The following is a 25,040-nucleotide window of genomic DNA, read 5'->3' as shown; positions in this document are numbered from 1 at the left end:
ACGCTAGTGAAACAGTCACATTGAAAACATTAATCGATGTAACGTAATACATAAAAACATATTTTGTACTTCCCAAATGTAGTTGCATTCCGTCTCATTTGAACGCATGGACACTTCCGGGTCATCATGCAGCTTAACCAAATAAACAACAATTTCTGAGACCACTGCAACCGAAAGCTTAGCCAAATCGATATATAGAGGGTGTCTGTCATCAACCGATCCGGACAACCGATCTTCTAGTAATGCACTACACCAAGGCATGGCTGAAAGACAGGACAATGAGGTACGTTTTAATATTCAACTTGTTGGCCAACCGGCCACTTTAACTTTAACTTCATGTCATGTCATACCATACTGTCATAACAGCAGCAACCTGCATGTCTGCTTAGTTGTAGTCTAGCTTGCTAAGTTGCAACTTGAAGAGCGATTTGGGCATATGACTGCACTTAAAGGAGAATTCCGGTGTGATATTGACCTAAAGTGTATCGAAACATGATACCGAGTGTGAACGTATGTCTCATAGCCCATCTCGGCTTGTCCCCTGCACTCCAAAATCTGGCGCTAGTTAGCCGATGCTACCAACATCTTTTTCAGTAGTGGTGCTTCGGCATCGGGCTAGCCATGCAAATAAATCACTGTTTTACACCCATTTACGAGGCTCAATGTATCTCCACACTTCATTGGTAGACTTCCGAGGGCCCTGACATTTAAAACGAGACATTGAGAATTTTGAAAAAGCACTGGTAGTTTACTTACAAGACGATTTATACAGACAGTATCTTCATGAAGTTTAGCGTTTGCAGCCATCTTGAATTTAGTCACGATAAGTCGAGCAACAAGTAAGAATGAACAGCTATGATAAGGGATCAGATTCCAAAAATAATTCAGTGGAAATGCATGGATTCCAGTTGCTGCTACTGGAAGAAACTGGAATCCATGCATTTCCACTGAATTATTTTTGGAATCTGATCCATTATCATACCTGTTCATTCTTACTCGTTGCTCGACTTATCGTGACTAAATTCAAGATGGCTGCAAACGTTAAACTTCGTGAAGATACTGTCTGTATAAATCGTCTTGTAAGTAAACTACCAGTGCTTTTTCAAAGTTCTCAATGTCTCGTTTTAAATGTCAGGGCCCTAGGAAGTCTACCAATGAAGTGTGGAGATACATTGAGCCTCGTAAATGGGTGTAAAACAGTGATTTATTTGCATGGCTAGCCCGATGCCGAAGCACCACTACTGAAAAAGTTGTTGGTAGCATCGGCTAACTAGCGTCAGATTTTGGAGTGCAGGGGACAAGTCGAGATGGGCTATGAGACATACGTTCACACTCGGTATCATGTTTCAATACACTTTAGGTCAAAATCACACCGGAATTCTCCTTTAATGTCTTTGTGCTTCGATTCCAATTGTTCTTCAATGCATTTTCTCTGTTGCTTAAAAAATATGTGTGTTTTTTACGCTACATTTCTGATTAATGTGATCAAACTATGCAACGTTAGTTAAAGTGTACAAAGTGACATACATGGGACGAGGAGAAAGGCTGGTCAGCTATCTCGGTAGCGCACGTTTGTCTGCGTCTGTGTGTTGTTTTCTAACCACTCCCTACGTGGAAGGAAATAACATGAACGAAGATGATCCCTCTCAAAATGTCTCAATACCTCTGGATAATGTTATTGTGATCATAGTCAAATGCCACAAATTAAGTAATTCGATTTTGAGGAAACACGAAGTAACGATAAGGCTGCTGTCTCGTGTTAAAACTTGGCTGCTTGTCAAAACACCGTGCCTCTCAATGTCCTGTTCGACATAGACACATTGCGCTTGTTTTCCGGTGGAAGACACAGCGCTAGTGTATGACCATGGTCCGTATGGCCGATGATTTACCCCTTTGCATACTGTGTATAGTGTCAGAGCAGCGCAGTGCCAGGAAGCTATTTTTGTACTCAAAGAAAAACAACTGTTCATGTTGCAAATCAGTTAGCTGGCAGTGATACAACATATCTGTCGCTGCTTGAGTTGCTAGCACTTTTGAAATATTCGATACTGTATTGAAATATTCGATACAATATTTGTGTACAGTGTACACAAATATTTACATAAGCTATTATATCTAGATTACAACTTGTTCAATAATGTATTTTCTACTACAGTTGAAGGATAACTAGACTGTTGAAGCTCAACTGCTCACATCTTGATGTATTCCCTGGCCTCTAGGTAGAGGAGGCAGACCAGGTTTTCCTGCTTATGAAGGAGGAGTACCGCATCTCTCGCAATGTCCGTCTTGCCTGGTTCCTGAGCAAACTCAACCAGGTCATTCAGCCCTCGCCTAAGGCTGAATTGGTGAGTTGGGCTACACTGACCGTTCATTTGCCCTTGTTTCCTTCCCTGCTCTCCCTACTCTATGCTACTGTGTTTACTGATGTCTCGCACTCCTCTTCTTGCAGGACAAGTCGGAGAATGAGCTAGACGTTCTGAGTATCCTGCCCAAAGGATGGCAGGCGGATTTTTCTCCCTCTACCCTGCCCTACCAGCTGGTGCCGGCCTCGTGCGTCAACTTCCTGGCGCGCCGCTACCGCTTCATCATAGAGCTGGACCTCAGCCCCTCCACAGGGATTGTGGTAAGAGAGTCGGTGTCCTTTTTTACGACATTGAGATTATTCTTATCTGTACATGACCCCAATAACCAATAATGCTTCTCACTGGTACCAGAGCAACTCTTACAACGCTGATTTGAGAGTGGTTTTAAAGCTTGAGGATGTGTAGATGATTTTAAAAGGTAGAGGTGATTAAAATGGAAGCACAGTGTCTGCAGAAAGGTTTTCCCTTAGACTAGGATGTTTTTGTGTTCGGCTGAAATATATTATTGTCAGTCTTTTATAAGCACAGACCATAGCGGATGGTCATGGCAGCTTGAATTTATGATTGTGTTATGTTGTGCAGTGTAATCTCTATGTATACTCATCTCGGTTTGGTTCATTCATTCTTCCAGGATGCACCTAGACAGTGTTTGGAACTGTTTTTAAAGAGGCCTAGTAGTAGGCCTAGTCAGATAGGGTCTGTGATTTACATTTGCCAAGAGAAGAACTTGCCTTAGGTAATGTCTCTCTCAGTCATTTGCTAAAATTCACACCAGAGTATGACAAAGCTATTTGCGTTAGGGGCTGCTAACAGGCCTTTTACAGACTGTTTCTCAGATGGACCCTATGGCTCATGCATGCCAGTGTTCTGATGGCTGTGCATCTCAAGGCTATGTTTCTATTGGGTCTGCATTGTCCAGGATGACTGCACAGGTGAGATGATTTTCGACGAAGTGTTCCATGCTCTGTCCCGGTGTCTGGCCGGCTTGGCCCGACCCTTTAAAGTGCCTGGAACAGACCTGCTCTTTAAGCCCATGGTGTTCATCACCATCCTGGCCTACTCCTCCATCATTGGACTCAACACTCACCAGGTGATTTAAGACCTTACAATGTCACCACAGTGTTTCCCACAGAATTGAATTCTATTTGTGGTGGTAGGTTTGCAGAATTAACTCAAATGCAACAGTTTTTAACAAATTAGCGCACCATGGTTATGATTCTAACCAGATTTAAGCACAGTTTAGTACAACCAGGAAAATCATTGTGTGGTGGTCAATGTTGATATTGTGGTGGGCCGCCACAAATAAATCAATGTATGGGAAACACTGCACCAGTATACCAACATATAAAGTATAAATACCATACACCTCATATATGTTGTAGATCAGGGGTTCTCAGTGTTTTTGGTTCCAAGGACCCCTTTTGGGGGAGAAAATATTCCGAGGACCCCCTCATAACCGTAACAATTTAGCATGTCATTTGTATTCTCCGAAGTTGTGGACAGGTCCACTATCCCATGTTTTTTTGGCAGATGTGCAACTTCGTCTTTTGTCAGTTTTGGATTTTGTATCACTTGACAACATGGACTGACTCAAACATTTCTACACATTCATCAGCTAGCTGGCTAACAAATATGCCAAGCTAAGCAGTAGTAGGAATGGTTCTTCATGACCTAAGTTTTATGGGTGAAAAGGGGCATCATCTGTAGATATTAATTTTTAAAATGATAAAACTCAACTTTATAATTTCAAGCTAATTATTTTGCGTACCCCTTGGCTATGGGTCGCGGACCCCAGGGGGTCCCCGGACCCCACTTTGAGAACCACTGTTGTAGATATACATGCATTCCATACATTATACACCATATGCATAACATTGATTAGAAGAATGTGATAAGATGAACAGCCTGAAAGCATGCACTATGGAATGCTAATTAGAACCAGTATGCGACTATGGACCCTTTCAACAAGGTAAACAAAAACAATGCTTGAACGTTCTATTTGGGCCCCAATCTACTTCCTCTGCATTAAGATAACATATGGAATGTTAAAAAGGAAGTCTTGTGGGGTCAACTATGATGCTGATAATGGAACTCTCTTGAAAGGGTCCATAGAGAGTGAATAGAAATTGCAGAAGTAAAGGGGCGTGTTTTGTCTCAGGTGTTGGTGCAGGGCTGTCAGTTGGATGGGACTGACCTGGATAAGTTCCTGCAGCAGATCTATCAGCAGCTGCGAGCTGTGGAGAACAACATCGCCGAGGTGCTTCAACAGCAGAACGACCAGGCCAGGGGACAGGTCAAACCTCTTGCTTATACTACTCCAACTGTGTCTTTGTCACTAGCAAAGTGAATTCAGTGATAATTCACAGCGGTGTCACTGGCAAAAGTGACAAAAGGGAATTTGACACATGAGCATAGCACAGAAGGATTGTGGCAGCTCTCTTTTTGAAGTGTGTGTGTCTGTGTGTGTGTTTCTGTGTGTGTGTGTGTGCGTGCGTGCGCGTGCACCAGCAGTGTGATGGAGGCTCCATCTGCCATGGGCTGCCCAGCGACGTCATGGAAGAAGAGCCTCAGAGGAAGCTGGGAGTTTCCATGGTGACGGCGGATGTTGGACTAGTCAGTATGGTACGGCAGGGTATCCTCGCCCTCCAGCTCCTGCCCCCAAACTCCAGCGCAGGTGTGCAGCCTTACACACACACAGACACACACACACACACACACACACACAAACACATAAACACAAAAGCACATACATATACACATACATACACACAGACCCCCCTCATAACCGTAACAATTAAGCATGTCATTTGTATTCTCTGAAGTTGTGGACAGGTCCACTATCCCATGTTTTTTTGGCAGATGTGCAACTTCGTCTTTTGTCAGTTTTGGATTTTGTATCACTTGACAACATGGACTGACTCAAACATTTCTACACATTCATCAGCTAGCTGGCTAACAAATATGCCAAGCTAAGCAGTAGTAGGAATGGTTCTTCATGACCTAAGTTTTATGGGTAAAAAGGGGCATCATCTGTAGATCTTAATTTCATCATCTGTAGATCTGCATAAACTCAGTACTTATGCAGGTGTTCCTATCAATATTCGATTTATAGGCAAAAACCTATAGGAGCCTGAATTTAAATGCTCATTTAAAAGAAAAGTGGTCAGACGGATTTGGAGGGTTTTGCATTGCATCTGAACTCTTCACATACATACACACAGACTGTGATCCCATGAAAACTCCGTACTTACGCAGGTGTTCCTGTCTGGCAGGTATAATAATTAAACTAGCTGGCTAACAAATATGCCAAGCTAAGCAGTAGTAGGAATGGTTCTTCATGACCTAAGTTTTATGGGTAAAAAGGGGCATCATCTGTAGATCTTAATTTCATCATCTGTAGATCTGCATAAACTCCGTACTTACGCAGGTGTACCTGTCTGGCAGGTATAATCATCATCACCGATGGAGTCACCAGTGTGCCGGACGTGGCCGTGTGTGAAACCCTGCTGAACCAGCTGAGGAGTGCCACGATTGCCTGCTCTTTTGTCCAGGTGGGTTGCTCATCACAAGGATCATGTCGAGTTATAGGAAACATCACATTTTCAACCTGGGCCGACAACTTGTATTGACATGTAATGGTGAAAAAAGTGGTTAACTTTGATGTGACACTATGCTATTGCCGGTATTAGCCTGCTAGCTTAATACTGCATAGATTCTGATTTTGAGTTTGGACTTAAAAACAGAAAATAGAGTAAGTAGAAGAATATTCTTCTACTTGCTTCAGGTTTTGAATGTAGTGTTTGCGAAATTGCATGTCTGTGTGTGTGATCGGTTGACTGCTAGGTGGGTGGAGCATACTCGTACGACTGCAGTTTTGGCTACATCCCCAACGTGGAGCTGATGAAGTTCATCTCCCTGGCCACGTTCGGCTCGTACCTGTCCACCTGTCCCGAGCCGGACCCCAGCAGCCAGGAGATGAACACCTACCACAAGGCTTTCCTCACCTACTCCTTCCTCAAGACCAGCGAGTCACTGAACCCGGAGTACTACTGCTGTAAGACCACACGCCCTCACACTGACATGGTGCTGGAGATGGAGCTATTAGGGGCAGCCGTGGCCCACTGGTTAGCACTCTGGACTTGTAACCGGAGGGTTGCCGGTTCGAGCCCCGACCGGTGGGCCGCGGCTGAAGTGCCCTTGAGCAAGGCACCTAACCCCTCACTGCTCCCCGAGCACCGCCGTTGAAGCAGGCAGCTCACTGCGCCGGGATTAGTGTGTGCTTCACCTCACTGTGTGTTCACTGTGTGCTGTTTGTGTTTCACTAATTCACCGATTGGGTTAAAATGCAGAGACCAAATTTCCCTCACGGGATCAAAAAAGTATATATACTTATCATTATACTTATTATCAGAACAAAGCACTGGTGTGCATAGCTTGAGCTAATACATGCCAGTGTACGTACACTTGCATAACCAAAGATGTTATCATAGTGATGACCTAATAGACAATTGTTTTCTCAGTAGCATACAGACATCACACACAACATGCACTTACAGCAGAAAAAGTAATATAAGTATATACATAAAAAAAAAAAAAACTCCACTGCACAATAGAGACAGTAGAAGATAAAAAAATACTAAATACTAAAATAACTAAATCAAATAAATCAAATGCAAAACATGTCAATGCACAAATGCATCAGAATGTATCCATGTTTAACCAGGGTAGTCACATTGGGACAGAAGTCTATTTTCTAAGTGAGCCCTGAAAGGCAGCACCCAGCCTTACTTATAAAACATAGTGCAGAATTATATACAGAATCTAGTGAGCATAAAACAACACTCTTTGAAGCATGCATATAGAAAGTCATCTAGAACAAATGAAAGAGTGGCTGCAAGAAATTCTCACTTTTAAACTGAAACAAGCCTTGTTTCTAAAGAAGAATTCTAGCTTTACCTTAAGCTGTTTTACTACAAGTTTAATGTATGGAGATTTAAAGGAAAGTTTCACCAGCACCTTCAGTGGAGAAGGGGCAGAGCAATAGATAGTGGTGTCATCTACATACAGGTACATACTTGCATTAGCGATATGTGTACCCGTGCCCCGTGGCGGATCCTTGTGGAACACAAATCTTAATAGCAGCCTTCTCAGATCTTATACAGTCACATATTACACACTCAAATCACAACAAAAGATAGTTTTTCAACCATCCCATTACCTTTTGCAGACACAGCAATTTTACTCAACGTTTACAGTACCAAAGGCCTTAGAAAGATCAACAAATAGTGCTGCACATTCATTTTTACATCTTGCGTAATTCCCATCACCCAAGTTGTTTATTCTAAAGCTGTGTGGTTAGCAGGGCCTCATAAACCAGTGGGGGAAGTGACTGTTTCTCCCTATGCTATGAATCCTGCCTCACTGCTTGGCCACACTTTACAGACAACACAATAATCAATGCAGCAGGACAGGGAGCAGCATCCTCCCATTTCTCAGTTCTAGCGGCGGTGGGAAATGCCAAGAATGCTGTTGATTTTTATCTGCGGGGGGGTAAGTAGGGTAGACAAAGCCCTGCAGAAATGGAGAATTATGAAACGGGTCAGAGCCGAGTTTCGCTGCCCTGGTATTTCAGGAACTGTGCAGACGGTCTGTCCTCCAATTAGAAAGTATTTTTATGGGGGTTATTTCGGCTCCTCTCCATGCTCCTACTGTTCTCTTCATTCCTCCTGAGCACACAAGCTACTCTCAGGCCACTGTTCTGTTATTTCGGCTCCTCTCCATGCTCCTACTGTTCTCTTCATTCCTCCTGAGCACACAAGCTACTCTCAGGCCACTGTTCTGTTATTTCGGCTCCTCTCCATGCTCCTACTGTTCTCTTCATTCCTCCTGAGCACACAAGCTACTCTCAGGCCACTGTTCTGTTATTTCACTCATTTCCATTAAGACATTATGGAGCTGGAGTTCTTCAACCCTGTTGTGCTTGGCTTCGTCATTAGATACTGAGATTACTACTGCATATTATATGGAATTAGGCAAGATGGCAGAATAAGAGTTAAGATACAGATAGTTGCTAATTTTATCTCAGCTAAGATGGTTCTTCAAGTGGCCATTTAAGTGCCTTGCAGCATAGGAAGAGGAACAGAACCACATGTACGTGGTTAAAAAGCTGTTTATAGGACTTTCATTTCCTTTTGTGAATTCATTTGCCCACAGCTGTGTCCTAATGTGTGTGTAATGTTGAATACTGACATGCAACAACTACATTCATGTTTAATGTTTCATCAGGCTAATTGTACATCCAGTACAACATAATTTTTATATTTGAGAGCAGATGTTTGGGTGATGGGAGGATAATTGACGTAATTTGCATCTGTTTTTGTATGTTGCGTGTGTGTGTGTGTGTGTGTGTGTTGCTGCAGTTGCTCAGCACAAGCTCTTTAATGAACACCTGGTGTCGACCAGTGGGAATCCCGCGCTCATGATGCGGCGGAAGAAACACACGGAGAAGGAAGTGCACGCGGACCTGGTCAGCGTGGTGTCCGTGCGACTCCGAGAGGGCTACACCATACGCGAGATCAGCCTCTGTAAAGGTAAACACACACACACACACACACACACACACACACACATACACATAAACACGCACACACACATACACACGCACACACACATACACACACACACACACACACACACTGTACACATACATACACATACACACGCACACTGCGGCACACACATTTGAAAATCATATACATCCTATTAAAACAAAGGCCATAACAATCAAGCCCACTCAATCCCATGTTTTGTGCATCCTGTAAACAGCCTGTGAAAAGTTTCTCTCAAACATGTACATGTAATAACACTATGCCTTTATATAATCCCACCTCTGTCTCATTGCTTGGTCCGTTTTTGACCGCGTGTTTGTTGCCCATGTGCCCCGACCTGTAGGGGGCACCCAGCTGGAGGTGAAGCTGGTGCTGCTGTGGAAGCACAACATGCGGATCGAGTATCTGGCAGTGGCCTCCTGGCCCCTGGAGCCGGCCAACCGCACCACCTGGGTGGAGGTGTCCATGGAGGGCAGCTACGACATTCTGCACGACATCAGCTGCACCATGAAGAAGCCCATCACCAGCCCCTACCGCACCTCCGTCATCCGCCGCTTCTGGAACACGCTACAGAGGTGAGGTCGCAGCGGCCAGCGGACGCTGACCCCTCAGGGCAGGGGTCAAGGGCTGTCTCTGTCAGACGGGGGCGGTGAAGGGGAGTAATAGAGTGGCAGAGTGGCAGAGGGAAGACCCTGATGAAGGCGTAATGCCGTAACGTTGGTCGAATAAATATTGAAGTTTTGAGAGTGTGCCGTGACACTTTTTCTTGATTCAAAGCATTCTCTACCGCCGTGAGCACCTCACAAGGGGTGCGTTTACAAACATCATACAAGACCAATATGAACTAGTTTTCATTGTTTGGAAAGAGGGTGATTTTAGAATTGACCTCAGAACATGATTGACTTATTTCTAAGCGGAAGTCTTATCTTTTTTTGTCTGTGACTCTACGGTTATCTATATGCCTCTCTTCTCGGGGCAGCCGTGACCTACTGGTTAGCGCTTTGGACTTGTAACCGGAAGGTTGCCGGTTAGAACCCCGACCAGTAGGCACGGCTGAAGTGCCCTTGAGCAAGGCACCTAACCCCTCACTGCTCCCCGAGTGCCGCTGTTGTAGCGGGCAGCTCACTGCGCCGGGATTAGTGTGTGCTTCACCTCACTGTGTGTTCACTGTGTGCTGAGTGTGTTTCACTAATTCACGGATTGGGATAAATGCAGAGACCAAATTTCCCTCACGGGATCAAAAGAGTATATACTTATACTTATACTTATACTTATACTCATGCCTCTCTTGTGCTGTGATTCTTCTGCAGCATAAACCAGACGGACCAGATGCTGGTCCACTTGCAGTCCTTCAACTCAATCCCTGAGCACTACACCATTCCTGAGAGCACAAAGAACGGAGTACCACTCTTCTACATCCCCCCTGGATCCACCACCCCTGTGAGTGCCACTCTCTTTAATCTCTCTCTCCGCACATCGCATGCTGTAGCTGAACTCAATGGAGCATTCACTGGCCAAGGCTACGTTTCAAGAGAGGCTTTTGATCAGTCTCATTCCAGTGTCTTTCTCCAGTAACACACTGATGAAAAAATATAACCATGAAGTATTGTAAAGGTGATGTTACACAGGGCAACTTTAAGCGTAATGGGCCTCATTCACCAAACATTCTTACAAAGAAATTTGCTCTTAAAGTCCACTTAAGCGGTTTTTGCAGTCGTTTTTTGAGGTTTAAGAACACCTCTGTGAATCTGCTTAACTCATTGAGTGCCAAAAACGTAAGTTTCCTTCCCATGCGTTGAGTGCCAAAAAACGTAATATTACGTTTTTAGCTTTTTTTTTTAATTACGAAACTAGACACTCTAACACACCTTATATGTGATTTTGGGAACTCTGTGATTAATGGAAATGAAATGTATGACGATCGAAAACTCATGAAAACGCACAATCTGGACATTTTATCTGGACATTTTATCATAACTCGGTTGCCGCTTTGGGTCGAAACAGTGACGCATGCACGTCAGGTCAAAACCAGGCCATTTTCGTGGGTCTATCACTAGGTGGCAGTCTCGCCAGGTCTCGCTGATCACTTCCCTGATCACTTCCAGCGTGAGACTTAAAGTCTCACCTTTTAAACGAGCCATTGTATGTGTTCATAGCTATAACACAGAATATGCTGTGGCTGTACAAAAATCATCAACAATGGTCTAGATTGCTGGCACTCTAGGACAAAGCTCCCGAAAACAGCTTGGCATTCAATAAGTTAAGGGTTTTCGTAAGACATTCTTAAGAACGAAGTTATGGAAATTCTTAGGAAGATATTGGTGAATGAGGCCCAATGTTGCTGAGCAGTGTTACTGAGTGAAGCTCTGCGGGTACTCCATTGTTATTGAGTAATACAATTTTATTTAGAGTACTTCAACCATCAGTGTGCAACTTGTCGCAATCATCCAATCAGAAATTAACAACCGTTCATGTGACTTGCCCAACAACATTGCTCAAATTGTTGCCCCATGTATCATTTCTTTCAGACCCTGTGGATAGCAACGACTGCTAAATTATTAAAGAATTAACATAGTATAAACTGTGTTTCTGATTATGGAGGTTAATTAACTCTGATGTTCTCTCTCTCTCTCGTCTTATCGTCTCCAAGCCTGGGAGAACCCCGAACACTTTGGCACATTTACATTTGCTCTGCAGGTCACGGTCTGGTGCTAACCAGGAATGGTTGTAATGCAATTTCCCATTGCCAACCAACTAAGTTGCTAACAGGTTTTGGGAAACGCACCCCAGGCTAATCATCTCCTGTCTTCCTCAGGTTCTCTCCCTGCAGCATAGTGGCTCCAAAGACTCCAGCCAGTCCCAGTTTGCCTCCTACTGGAAGCCCATCCTCTCCATGGACGCAAACTTCTGGCAGCGTTGGCTGCACATGCACCGCATCGCCATTATCCTGGAGCATGACACGTGAGCGTCCTAATGCACTCCAAAGTTAACACACTTAATTGATCTGTAATAGCCACAGTTAATGTAGGTCTGCCTGATGGCCTTGAAATGCTGAGAGAGAGAGAGAGAGAGAGAGAGAGAGAGAGAGACTTTTGTCCAAAGTGACTCACAGCAACAAAAGCTGGATCCTTGGATTCAGATAGCATTAAATGATGTGTCTGGTACCTGTCTCTGGGTCCTAGGATTCAGAGTGTTAAATGATGTGTCTGGTACCTGTGTCTGTCACCCTGTGTGTAGGCCGGTACCTAAACATGTGCACAACGCTGGCAGCAACGGGCGCTTCAGCACCATCCAGTGCCGCATCTCCCACTCAGCCCTCACCTCCCTGCTGCGGGACTGGAGCAGCTTTGTGCTGGTGGAGGGCTATTCTTACGTCAAGCTCATCTACAGGTACAGATGGTTCATGGGAAATGTAGTCTCTCCAGAGAACATGGAGGCATGTGTTAATGGAGTGGCATGACTACTTTATGATTTGGGAGATTGAGTTGTCTTTTTCAGTTCTAAACACACCAACACACTAACACCAGAAAGAAATACACACACACACACACACACATACCCACACACACACTCCAAAGAAAAGTTAATGAATGTGTTGTTGGCTCCACAGTGCTTCAGACCAGCCACCCACTTCCTTCTACCTGGTGCGGCTGATCTCCAAAGCCCCTTGCATGGTGCTGCGACTGGGCTTCCCTATTGGAACCCTGGCTCATACCAGGAACAAGGTGAGTCATGAATCCCCGCAGAGCCGATGCGTCTCAGTAGATAGTGGCTGACCTCAAATTGTGAGTAGAAATGACCTCACTAAAACTGTTCCTATATGTGTGCTTACCCATATAGCATCCAAGCTAAGCTAAGTATCTACAGCACCAAACACTGAAAAAACACAGTATAATAACAGAGATAATGGACCCATAAATGGAATGTATAAGTGGTAGCAGAAATATTGATTACTGTTTACAGGAGCCATCTTAACCACAATTGCGTTAGCAAACAGTAATACCTGCAGCCTACAAACCCGTCTGTTCCTCTGAACTGAGCGTGTGGCAGTGAAGCAGCCTCGTGACGGCCGGTCCTACAAATCCGTCTGTTCCTCTGAACTGAGTGTGTAGCGGTGAAGCAGCCTCATGACGGCCTTTTTTCTTCTCGCACACAGATTGTGGACGAGCTGCGGGAGCAGATCCTGAGGCTGCGCTTCCCCCACCGTGTCCAGAACAAGGAGGCCACGCCCAAGACCAAGAGGAAAGTGCTGGGCAACAACACCTCGCCCTCCAAATCGCCGCCACTTCCGGCCCTTAAGCCCGCGCTGTCTGACCGGCCCTGTGTGGTGCTGCTCCACAAGCCCCTGGAGAAGATGCTGATCAGGTGATTGACTGATGGCCACACTCCTGTTTAGTAGTGTGTTTTATATCAGTTATAGGTTCCTTTTCAACAGTAGTTCCTGCACCTAGTGCAGCTTGTCAACAACACTGATAAATGCCTACCGGTATATTGTTTGTCTCTTCATAACCTAGGCATACCGTAATTTCCCAACTATTAGCTGCAGCTTATACAGTACATCGATTTTGCAAAATTTCTTCCGTTATGAGGTTAATACACGGGGGGAGTTAATATGGTTTTGTTTCTTTTAGCTTGCATAAAACAGTCCTGCGGCTTATACACAATGAGGCTAATACACAGGAAATGATACTATTATTGTAAATGTATTTCAAATTCAACTTTAAAATGTAGGATTTCCTGCTTCTCTCACAGTTGTGGCTAAAGTGTTCTCTTCATAGTGGAAAGAGAGACGGATGAGAGTTTAATGTGGTTTTAAAACTTACCAATCCTGCAGGTACGAGAAGCTCCCACTGGACTTTCGCACGCCCTTCATCCTCAACATGGAGCCGTTCGCCCAGCCACCCAACATGGCCGTTCCGCTGAGTTCGGCGGCCGGCCGCACGGCCTCGTCCACGCTGGCCTCACTCTCGCGCTACTTCCTGCACCAGCGCTGGGTGTGGACTGTGCAGAGTGGCCTGGGCCCTGCCGTCTCCCTGCAGGCCGTGGCCCACATCCTCTCCATGTTGGCCGAGTGAGTGTGCCCGCTGTTAGCTGTTAGCTGTTAGCTGTTATCCTGGCCAGTTGTTTCATCACAAGATGTTAGTGCTGGGTTGATGCACAAGGAAATAATTTGGTTGACACTGCTGTTAAAACTGTCAAAACACTTTTTTTTTTTCAATTAATGATGTCAAGCAGCAGTGTGCAGAATGTTCTCTGGTGTGTGCATCATCAGTCTTCCCCCCCGGAATGCTTTTGTAATATTTGCAAAATCACATTCAAGCATAATATGTCTGTAGGAAAACCCCATGTTTAATTTCCATGGGCTCTGCTATTGGGGCGAAACAAATGATGTAATTCTCTGACATCCAGCAGTTGTGTGTGTGCTATACATTTGATAAGAGTTAATTAATCATTCAGCAGGGAAGTTTCTAAACATTCTAATAACATTCTCATAAAAGAATGCGTTCATTCCACAGCATTCTAGTCACATCCATTGACGGCCCGAGGCTTAATCATCAGTCATCAGTCTCGTCGCTTCCAGTTGCTTTTGTGTGCCGTTTTCCTGTGCTGCGAATTTTAAAGGGCAAACTGTGTCATTTTGTGCAGGATTCGCATCTCCGAGGGCTTTCACTACGCTGCCAGCGGGGAGGGCATTGTCAACATGGTGACAGAACTTCCGATGAAGGTGAGCGGTGCTCTGAGACACAGAGGAGGAATACAGATGTCCAGGCTAATAGCAACCAGAGGTGGCACAAATCACACAAAGCACTCCGTGGGGGGGTCATTACCTTTCATGTGCTGTTCTAAGCTTTAGAGCGGCCACAAATCTCAGCCCCTAACACCCTGGAACTTCACTGCAGTAGAGTAGACCAGGGGATAGCAAGTCTCTATGCCTCTAATCGTGGCCCATGTGGCTAGAGGTTTTCATTTTCACACTAGACCAAGAGGACTGCTGCCCCTGTTGCTTCATCACTAAATGTCAGTGCTGGCTTGATGCATACGGAAGTGTTTTGGTTTGACACTGCTGTTGAAAGCCAACAATGAGAAATAAAAGGCTTCCTGTGTTAGTAATGAGTTTTGGGGCAGTGACTAGATGATGTTGATTGCATGCACTGTGTTGACACTGTTTGTAATTAGTGATGCCAACAGCGTGCATCAGTGTATGCACCATCAGCCTTTCAGTAGTGCTGAGGTCTTGGTTCGCTTTTGCTCTGTGGTGTGTGTGTGTGTGTGTGTGTGTGTGTGTCTACTACAGGGCCAGCCTGTTGGCGTGCAGGAGGAGAGTCACACCTGCATAGTGCAATACATCCTTTTCCCCCCACACTCTACCTCCACAAAGGACAGGTGAGTCTATCTGCATTGGGATGTTGTCTCTCTGTCTCACACACACACAGAGACACACAGACACACACACACACAGAGACAGAGACACACACACACACAGAGACACACGCAGACACGCACACACAGAGACACACGCACACACAGAGACAGAGACACACACAGACACACACACACAGAGACACACACAGACACACACACACACACACACACACACACACACACACACACACGCACACACAGAGACACACGCACACACAGAGACAGAGACACACACAGACACACACACACAGAGACACACACAGACAGACACACACACACACACACACACACACACACACACACACACACACACACACAGAGACACACACACACACACAGACACACACACACACACACACACAGAGACACACACACACACACACACAGAGACACACACACACACAGAGACACACACACACACACACACACAGAGAGACACAGAGAGACACAGAGAGACACAGAGAGACACAGAGAGACACAGAGAGACACAGAGAGACACAGAGACACTTGCCAAAACCAGAGAAGTGTTTTGTTCACTGATATGCCTGCCACAGTGTTTCTGTATAAACATGTATAGTATTTGTTGTCCTGTAGCCCTGAGTGTCTCTCTCGCTCTGACTGTGCCTGTCATTACCTCAAAGCTTTTCCACCGACGATGACAATGACACTGAGGTGGAGGCCATCGACGTGGACACGGAGTTGAACCTGGTGACGGAGTGCTGGGTGGAGCCCCAGAGCGGGACTGTGTTGAGCACCCTGGAGCAACAGCGCCACCTACTGGGGCTCACCTACCAGGAGATCCCGCAGGCAGTCAGTAGCCACGCGTTTACATTACGATCATGTTTTCGGAGTGGCTTGTCTGTCTACTCTGTACGTCCGTCTGTCTGTGTTCAGAATTAAGCAAAAACTACAGGCCCGATTTCCATGAAACTTGGTTAAAATCCTTTAGAATGGTCCAAGGACGAGCCTATCACGTATTGGAACAGATCCATTAGCACTGTAATGGTTTAGTTTTGCTTTTGCTACTCTTGTGCCATATGGCATTCACGCTTGGTTTGCCCTCTAGTGTTCAGACCAAGGAAATGCAATTCTTTACGGTCTTACTCAAAATAGTGGCTTTGGAGTTTATCGAATAAAGTGTATGGTTAATCTTAAGTTGAATGAATGAATCCATGCAACAGTAAATCATTTTATTGACAAACTGATTGCCTAAAAGTGATTATTATTGGACAGTGTTTATGTCGAGACATTAAAAGCCAATGACACTGAGACCATGAGTTTGAATACACCAGAGTTACATGTCTGTGTGTCTAGAGGTCTCTGCTCTCTGAGAGCTCTTCTAGTTTATTTAGCAGAAACTTTAATCCACAGATATGCAGACATAAGTGCAGATATACATGCATGCTTGTATGTTAACATTCACGTGTATATTTGTTGATACAGTAAATGTATTTACAAGAAATCTCATGGTAATTATAATAAAGTTAGCTTCAACCGCACTCTGTAGCAATAGTTAAGTGTTCAGGATGCACCATTTCAGGTGATGTGAAAAGACATTTTGAAAAGGGTATTTATACACCAGGCTGTTGGAACTTTTAGTCACTGAGTGGCCATTAGAAGTTGCAAATGAGCGTCCTCTCTGTCCTCATCAGATATTCCCCCGAGACGTGGCGTGCATGTCCACCATGATGACCTTCGAGTACCTGAGCCAGTTGTGCCAGAATAAGGAGCAGGTGTACCCCTTCTGTTGCGCCAAGGACACTGCTGGTGAGTCGTCCCTTTCTGAGGAAAACAACAGTGAAGAATCTCACACAGTGTATTAAGCCATCAATGTCCAGTTATGCTCATGGATGACAATTATACCTTCACACCATTATGCAATTTAAATGGGTTGTATTTACTGTGTTTGTTAATTTGGTTAATGTTTTTAAGTTGTTAGAAATTAGGGATGACCTCTTTTTACTGTTTACTTTTCTGTAGAGTTACTGTATACCATCACTTTTTAAAGGGATTTAAGAATGAAAGATTTAAAGTGTTGTCTTAAAGTAATCCTTATACACAGGTATACAGTGACCGCTTTGGTCATGAACATTAACTGCTGGTCTTGTTCATTTCTGTGTTGAAGAGGGTGACGTTCCTGCCAGTACTGAGAGCATCCAGACGGTGCCCTTCCAGTTCGACTTGATGAAGCTTCTACCCAAGTGCCAACAGATCGAGATTTTTTTCCTCACCCTTAGCAGAGGTAGAGATTTCCCTGACCTTAAGGCGGGGATCACATTAGCCAGCGTCAAGCAAGCGGCAGGTTTCCTATTGTTCTCTATGGTTCAGCAGTGGAACGGTGGCAACGCTGGCGTAACGCTTGCGTTGAAAGAAGCTGAGCGTTGAACTTGGTTCAACTTTCAAAGCGCAACGCGAACGTATTCAAGGCAAACCGTTTGTGTTACCATAGGAACGAGATGGAACTTATTATGGTCTGAGCGTTACGCTTGCCGCTTGCCGCTGCCTAATGTGATCCTCGCCTAAAGCCTGCCACACACACAGCACTGAAACGGTGGTGCTGTCTCGTGTTGTTTGTCCCCTGCTACCTGGTGGTGCAGCGGATCTCATCACAATCTGTAATAAACAATCCATTTTCATAAGAGCACTGCCAACAATGAAACTGAATTGGAATCAGCATGGCAGCGGTGAAAGTGTTTTGGTGCTGGTGTGAGGGGTGGTGATTTAAACAAACAATGGAAACTAAGTAGCCTAATGGAACATCTCATGTTGGTGGTGGTGTGTAGTGACTCAGAGGTTTCTAATGGTCTTGATGCTGTGTACTCCCATAGTTCAGATGACAGAGCAAGGCTTGAGCAACACCAAGTGCATGGGCTCAATTTCCAGGGAGTCATCAAGCTGACTCTGTACCATATCTATCCTCTGAGCCACTTAGGACGAAGCATCTAGGCAATATATACAGCGGAATGTGAAGTCCAATTTGTAAAAGTGTCACTTCGCACATCTATTTCCAGACCTTGTCAGTCATTTGCGGCTTGTTAGCTGTGACATTTGGTGTACGGGACATTACGTTTGATGAATGCCCTGTCTCCTTCTCTCCTTCTCTCCCTCCCTTCCTCCCTCTTTCAGCGGAGAATGAGGAGGTACTCCAGGGCGCCCCCTCTCTGCCCAACGAGCTCCTGCTCAGCCTCTTCCACAGCTCCCTGCAGCATGACCTCAGCGACCGTGAGATCCCGTTGGCCGACGTGGACCATGTGACCTTTATGCATCACATCCTGGGCAGGGAAAGGGAGGGTCATGTAGCCCCTTTCTCCCTGCCTGTTATCAAAGGTAATTTCCATGAGTTGGTGGTTTGCAAGGAGTGTGACTAGGGTGTAAAACAGGGTGTCCCTAATTCGAATGGCAGGCAGAGTGCAAAGTCTGAAGTCCAACTAAAGCTAATTTAATAACTGGACAAAATCTCTTTGCTAATTTAACACCATGAGCAAGATCCTCAACACAAACAACGACAGGTCAGTTAAATTCTCCCACGTGCCACGCCCACATGATAAGTATAAGTATATACTTTTTTGATCCTGTGAAGGAAATTTGGTCTCTGCATTTATCCCAATCCGTGAATTAGTGAAACACACACAGCACACAGTGAACACACAGTGAGGTGAAGCACACACTAACCCGGAGCAGTGAGCTGCCTGCTACAGCAGCGCTCGGGGAGCAGTGAGGGGTTAGGTGCCTTGCTCAAGGGCACTTCAGCCGTGGATGTGGGCATGGGAGAGCAGTGCTCAACCACTTCCCCCGCCCTCATTTTCGGATCGAATTGGCAACCCTTAGGTTACAAGCCCGAAGCCCCGGATATATTTAGTTCATACACCAGGCTCTTTGCTCTTTGACTGACTTTGCACTTTGCTAGTTTTTTTGCCAGTGCCAGTTTATAAATTGGGGCCCTGGGCGTTCCTGCAGTGCTATTCAGTTTGGTCCTAATAGTTCTCTAATGCTACATTGAATGCCTCTCATGAGGCATTCAAGAGAGATATCAATGTAAAAAGCCTGTAATATCACTCGGCTGTTGAATTAAAGCATGCCTACGCATTTTGGCTATTATGGCCTTCATCAGAGCAAGTTTGATAATAAGAGACTGATTTCATTTCTTTCAGTCCTGTGTTAAAGGTTCTCTAGGTCTTGTTACAGTAATTTCCTGTGTATTAGCCGCTTTGTGTATAAGCCGAAGTTTATGCAAGTTAAAAGAAACAAAACCATATTAATACCATATTAACCGCCCCCGTGTATTAACCTCATAGCTGAAGAAATTTTGCAAGATCAATGTATAAGCCGCGGCTAATAGTTGGGAATTTAAAACACGCGTTCCCTGTGGACAGCCCAGGCTCTAAAAACTGCGCGTTCATGACCGTTTCTGTTGCACGGGAGGGGAAGGGAGGGGCGAGCTAGCTCTCCGTTTTGTTTGAAACGTCAGCAGAAGTGACGTCCCCCAACCGCGCTTAGAGAACCGTTAATGTTAACAGCCATCTCAAATACCCTGCACTTGGATGGGAGTTGAGATGGGAGTCTGGAATATTATGTTCATATGAATGTGTATTGTATGTATGAATGCATGTATGTATGTATGTGATGTATATGGATATATGTCTTTCTGCCCGTGTCCAGAGGAGTGTCTGAAGCCCCCAGAGAGGCAGGACACGGTCATGTCCATCCACACCATCGGGAGCAGCAAAGATGCCACTGGTTCCACCAGCACTCTGCAGGTGAACTCTTAAATGCCGTTCACACCAGGAACCAGAACTAAAGCAGTAGAAATGAATTAGTTTCTGGTACCATAACTAAAGCAGTAGAAATGAATTAGTTTCTGGTACCATAACTAAAGCAGTAGAAATGAATTAGTTTCTGGTACCATAACTAAAGCAGTAGAAATTAGTTTCTGGTACCATAACTAAAGCAGTAGAAATGAATTAGTTTCTGGTACCATAACTAAAGCAGTAGAAATGAATTAGTTTCAGGAACCATAACTAAAGCAGTAGAAATGAATTAGTTTCTGGTACCATAACTAAAGCAGTAGAAATGAATTAGTTTCTGGTACCATAACTAAAGCAGTAGAAATGAATTAGTTTCTGGTACCATAACTAAAGCAGTAGAAATGAATTCGTTTCTGGTACCATAACTAAAGCAGTAGAAATTAGTTTCTGGTTCACTCATGCCTATGCCTGTCTTGTGGATTTTACTTTTGAACTTAAGCAACATAAGCTAGGCGTCACCATGTACTGACTGACCTTAGATATTTATTTAAATAAATAAATAAATAAATAGGAACTTGCTGTCACAGTGATTTGGTTTTACATAATCAGCCAAGATCTCTTAATCTTGTTGGCGTAACATTAGGTAATCTGGGTATTTCAGGGGAAATATGATGTACGAGTGTCAAGTAGAATTCACCAGACGAGTGTCTCTTCCATCTGAAATGCTCCAAACAGTGATTAAAATTTCAATTTTCCTTAATCCCTCCAGTGGGGCCTGCTGAAAGGCCCTTCGTGATTGCCTCGGCGATGACATGTGTTCTGTGCTTGCGCTCTCTCTCTCTCTCTCTCTCTCTCTCTCTCCCTTTATTTCTTTTTTTCTTTCTTTCTTTCTTTCTTTCTTTCTCTCGCTCGCTCGCTCTTTCTTTCTTTCTTTCTTTCTTTCTTTCTCTCTCTTTCTTTCTTTCTTTCTTTCTTTCTTTTTTTCTCTCCCCTCTCTCTCTCTCTCTCTCTCTTCCTCCCTCTCTCTCTCCTCCTCTCCCCCTCTCCCTCCCTCCCTCTCTCTCTCTCCCTGCCTGCGTTTCCTTGACAGAGTTTCAGCAATGCGGAGCTGGTGGACGAGGAGCAGCCGCTGGAGGGCCGAGGGGGGAGCTCCATACCCCAGTGGAAGTGCTATGTCAAATATGTCAACTCCCAGCAAATCTTTCTCACCTTTTTACCTGCCACCTTCACTGGTAAAGGAAATGGGAATGAGAATGGGACTGAGTGTTATCATGGAGACAGAATGATTGAGAGTAGTGATGGGTTGTTCATCCAGAAATCGAAATCTGTATATACCGGTACTCAACCTCATGCCAGTAACTGCAGATATTAGATTTGCTCGACGGTGTAACACAAGCTGAGCTGGCCAACAGACTGTTAGAGGAGCCTTACAAAGGAAATGGATACCAATGCTTTATGGTCACAGACATTCGTTTGGTTAACTTTTTTGTCTGGCACACAGACGGGACAATCTGATATGGATAACTACACTGAGATTGAGTTTTGAGTGGATTATCCTACCATGACTCAATTCCACATTACACCATTCATCCTATCCCTAATCCCTCACATAGAGACAGATGAAGTGGAAAACAAAAATGTGTTAACTAATCATCAAATGGTGATAAATGTTAGAAAAGTTGCAAAAGTATAGTTGGCTTGAATACTAGCATGTCATCTAAGTAATTATATCTTCAGGATGTACCAAAGCAGTTTAAAAGTTAAAAAATGTATCTGTTTAATTAATTAATTTAATTAATTTAGTTCAGTGAAATAATATCCTTTTAGCACTTTCCTCTGCTATGTCCCTTTGCTCTCGTGTTTATTATGTATGTGATGGCACACCCAGGTGGATGCTGCACATTGGTGGCGGTTAGTGAGGTTCCCACTTTACTGTAAAGCGTTTGGGTGCCTTGATAAAGCACTATATAAATTGTTGTTGTTGTTGTTGTTGTTGTTGTTGTTTGTGTTGCTATAATGTTCTGGCTTTCCTCTCGTTAATTAGACGTGCAGATCCTGATGTCCTCAGGGCTGGAGACTGAGCTTACAGCCAACGGCAGTTTCCAGGACGACGAGCACACCCTTAACCAGTCCCAGACGGACTCCCACTCCCACTCCGGCTCCGTCAACGGGCTGGCGGACTCTGGGGGTACTCAGGAGCCCTTCTCCCCACTGCTGTCCCCCACCAGCCTGGCCACAGAGCAGGGGGCACTGGGCAGCCTGGGCAGCCTGGCCTCCCTGGCATCAGAGCAGGGGGCACTGGGCAGCCTGGGCAGCCTGGCCTCCCTGGCCTCAGAGCAGACCAACGGGACCGCGGGTGAGGACTGCACCCCTCAGCGCTCTGAGGAGATGAACTCAGTCAAGTCAAGTCAAGTTTATTTATATAGATAGATAGATAGATAGATAGATACTTTATTGATCCCCAGGGGAAATTCAAGGTCTATATAGCGCATTTCATACACAGAGGTCATTCAATGTGCTTTACATAAACAAAACCAAGCAATAATAACAAATAAAAGCATAGAAGGGCAATATAGTCAAAGGATAGTTCAAAACGGTAAAGATCATAATAAAAAGAAAACATAAAACACACAAGGCAAAATCATTTAAAAATAGAGAATGATTAAAAAGACAAAATAAAAGACACAAGGTAGAATCATTTTCAAGACAGATTCAGAAATTATAACTCAGTGCAGTTAGCAGAAAGCATCTGAGAACAGTTTGGTCTTAAGTCTAGATTTAACACTGGCTACAGTTGGGGCCTTTTTAAAGGGACACCAGGCAAGCCTGATGCTTTTTCTCTACGAAACTCCCCCTCGCTCGGTCTGAAGCTCTTTTCCTTTTCTTTGCATCTTCCGTCAAGGGTTTTCGCTGCTTTTTTGCCGGCTCTGCCATTATACACACGTTTGCAACAATCGCTAGCGTTTCGTTAGCCTCCCTCTGTGGTGTGGATGCAGGATGGAAACTGAAACTGCTTCGGTCGCCGGGTACGATACACTGAACTTGCAAGCGGGATATTCTTCCTACAGGCAGTAGGGGCGGGCGAGTGAGTCTTCATTCGCCCTGTAATGAGTCATTTAACCATATACCGACTTAAGAAGATGAGTAATTAACACGAAAACGTTGCCTGGTGTCCCTTTAATGTTATCCGAAAGTTGGTTCCAGAGCTGGGGCTCAGAACTGTTACTGAACACGGTCTGCCGTAAAATAACCGTATCAATAGTGTTGGCAGTAACTATTCTGAGGCCCTATTAAGGTTTGGCCTGAACAAGTTGGCTTTGGGTTGTGGGTGTGTGGTTAATGGAGTGTGTAAGCAAAAATGTTTTGATAGAATGTGTTAATAACTAGTAGATCTGGCCAGCAAACTTTAAGGTGCTCTGGCTCCACTCTGGCTGGAGGGATCATTCTCCAGTAATGTTACATGTAAATAAACATGGCCGATCTCCAGTAATGTTACATGTAAATACATATGGTAGATCTCCACTAAGGTTAGATGTAAATACATATGGCAGATCTCTACTACGATTAAATGTAAATAAACATGGCAGATCTCCAGTAATGTTACATGTAAATACACATCTGTTGCCATATTTCCATTGTTTGCTTCTCTGCAGCACATGATATTTAGTCACAAAGTTGATGTCTATGGTCTATAATATTTTCAGTAAATACTGTCCGTTAGGCTTTCTCTGTGTCACCACCACCACCCTGTCTTCATCTCTTCGAAATCTTCTTTTGAACGCCCCACTTTTATCTTTGTCCCTCCAAGCTGTGTGTGGGAACTCAGTTCTGTGTGTGTGTGTGTGTGTGTGTCTGTCTGTGTGTCTGTCTGTGTGTCTGTCTGTGTGTCTGTCTGTGTGTCTGTCTGTGTGTGTGTCTGTCTGTGTGTGTGTGTGCACGTGCGCGTGCGCGTGTTTTCTCCTGTGAACCACAGAGGAGCGAGAAGGCGTTCAGTTTGCTGAGCCGCAGCGGCGTGACCTCCACATCACCTTCAGCCGCCAGGGGTCCCAGCAGAGCTCGGGCGACGCTGCTCGCCCCCGCTGTCCCGTCTACGTCTACAACTGCTCTCTGGACACCCTGAAGGAGCAGCTGGTCAACTCCAACGCTGGCCGCCAACCCCGGGACGTCTTCCTCAGGTAATTCTCAACCCCCACCACCCCACCACCCCACCACCCCACCCCCACCCTTACCAGACCAGCCTCCATTCTCAGCACATTAGCAGTGTGGGACCCTTTGAACTGGTTTCCCAGGCAGGGATTATCCCTAATCCTGGTCTAAATCACATGTCAAAGGCTGGATTTCCATGGAAAATCCCAAATTTACACCCAGAAGTAGACTTGTAAATGGTGACTCACAAAGCCTGTCCCAGCATGTAATTGTGGCGCTGCTTTCATTAGCCAGCTCCAGCTCGTGAAAGTCAAGACACTTTAGTTGAACCCTCCCTAAAGAGACTGGCGTAAACATGGCATCATCATGTTGTGGCAGATGCCAAGCAACGACGTACATTTTCATTATTGATTTCCTGTACAGTCATCATTATCATCATTTGTGGTTGCTATGACAATTTTCATAATGCCTCAAGCTATGTGGCTTATTGGTAATCTTTAGGCCATCTTTAGTAATCTCATATTTGTCATAACAATTTTCAATAAAGGTAAAATGAATGTTTGTATCATCAAACTTTAATGATGAACAGTGATGGGTATCTTTCATGATATATTCATGACACGGTTTATTTCTGATGAGAGGAACATTCACCTAAAGTGCCACCTAGTGTTATTTCCCAAAGTGTTAGTCGACGCCGGCCAGATGGCGGCAGCATGTAATAAGCACATGGTCCTAACGTTGCAAACTCTTCTTGC

At 44.8% G+C, this 25,040-nt stretch overlaps 1 protein-coding gene across 7 annotated transcripts in view; it reads left to right on the top strand.

The window, feature by feature from the left end:
• The first annotated feature begins 127 nt into the window (after positions 1–127).
• szt2 (SZT2 subunit of KICSTOR complex) overlaps positions 128–25,040 on the top strand; it is a 127,468-nt gene continuing 102,555 nt past the window's right edge. For 6 of the 7 annotated variants that reach the window (XM_042057768.1, XM_042057765.1, XM_042057766.1 and 3 more), the window contains exons 1-26: positions 128–283; positions 2,220–2,345; positions 2,450–2,623; positions 3,283–3,453; positions 4,522–4,656; positions 4,872–5,037; positions 5,808–5,914; positions 6,207–6,417; positions 8,783–8,953; positions 9,315–9,546; positions 10,282–10,411; positions 11,787–11,932; positions 12,209–12,361; positions 12,582–12,696; positions 13,128–13,336; positions 13,806–14,042; positions 14,618–14,696; positions 15,267–15,355; positions 16,036–16,204; positions 17,047–17,161; positions 17,520–17,636; positions 18,521–18,721; positions 20,054–20,151; positions 21,230–21,371; positions 22,184–22,495; positions 24,113–24,314. In XM_042057768.1, the coding sequence (XP_041913702.1) occupies positions 260–283; positions 2,220–2,345; positions 2,450–2,623; positions 3,283–3,453; positions 4,522–4,656; positions 4,872–5,037; positions 5,808–5,914; positions 6,207–6,417; positions 8,783–8,953; positions 9,315–9,546; positions 10,282–10,411; positions 11,787–11,932; positions 12,209–12,361; positions 12,582–12,696; positions 13,128–13,336; positions 13,806–14,042; positions 14,618–14,696; positions 15,267–15,355; positions 16,036–16,204; positions 17,047–17,161; positions 17,520–17,636; positions 18,521–18,721; positions 20,054–20,151; positions 21,230–21,371; positions 22,184–22,495; positions 24,113–24,314 (4,031 nt within the window). In that variant the 5' untranslated portion in view covers positions 128–259. The remainder of the gene's footprint in view (positions 284–2,219; positions 2,346–2,449; positions 2,624–3,282; positions 3,454–4,521; positions 4,657–4,871; positions 5,038–5,807; positions 5,915–6,206; positions 6,418–8,782; positions 8,954–9,314; positions 9,547–10,281; positions 10,412–11,786; positions 11,933–12,208; positions 12,362–12,581; positions 12,697–13,127; positions 13,337–13,805; positions 14,043–14,617; positions 14,697–15,266; positions 15,356–16,035; positions 16,205–17,046; positions 17,162–17,519; positions 17,637–18,520; positions 18,722–20,053; positions 20,152–21,229; positions 21,372–22,183; positions 22,496–24,112; positions 24,315–25,040) is intronic. The other variant, XM_042057763.1, reaches the window with a different exon arrangement.

This window comes from Alosa sapidissima, chromosome 12 (assembly GCF_018492685.1).
Source record: "Alosa sapidissima isolate fAloSap1 chromosome 12, fAloSap1.pri, whole genome shotgun sequence".
Taxonomy (NCBI): Eukaryota; Metazoa; Chordata; class Actinopteri; order Clupeiformes; family Clupeidae; genus Alosa; species Alosa sapidissima.
The sequence above is the reverse complement of the archived record's forward strand: the minus strand, read 5'-3'. Positions and strand labels throughout refer to the sequence as shown.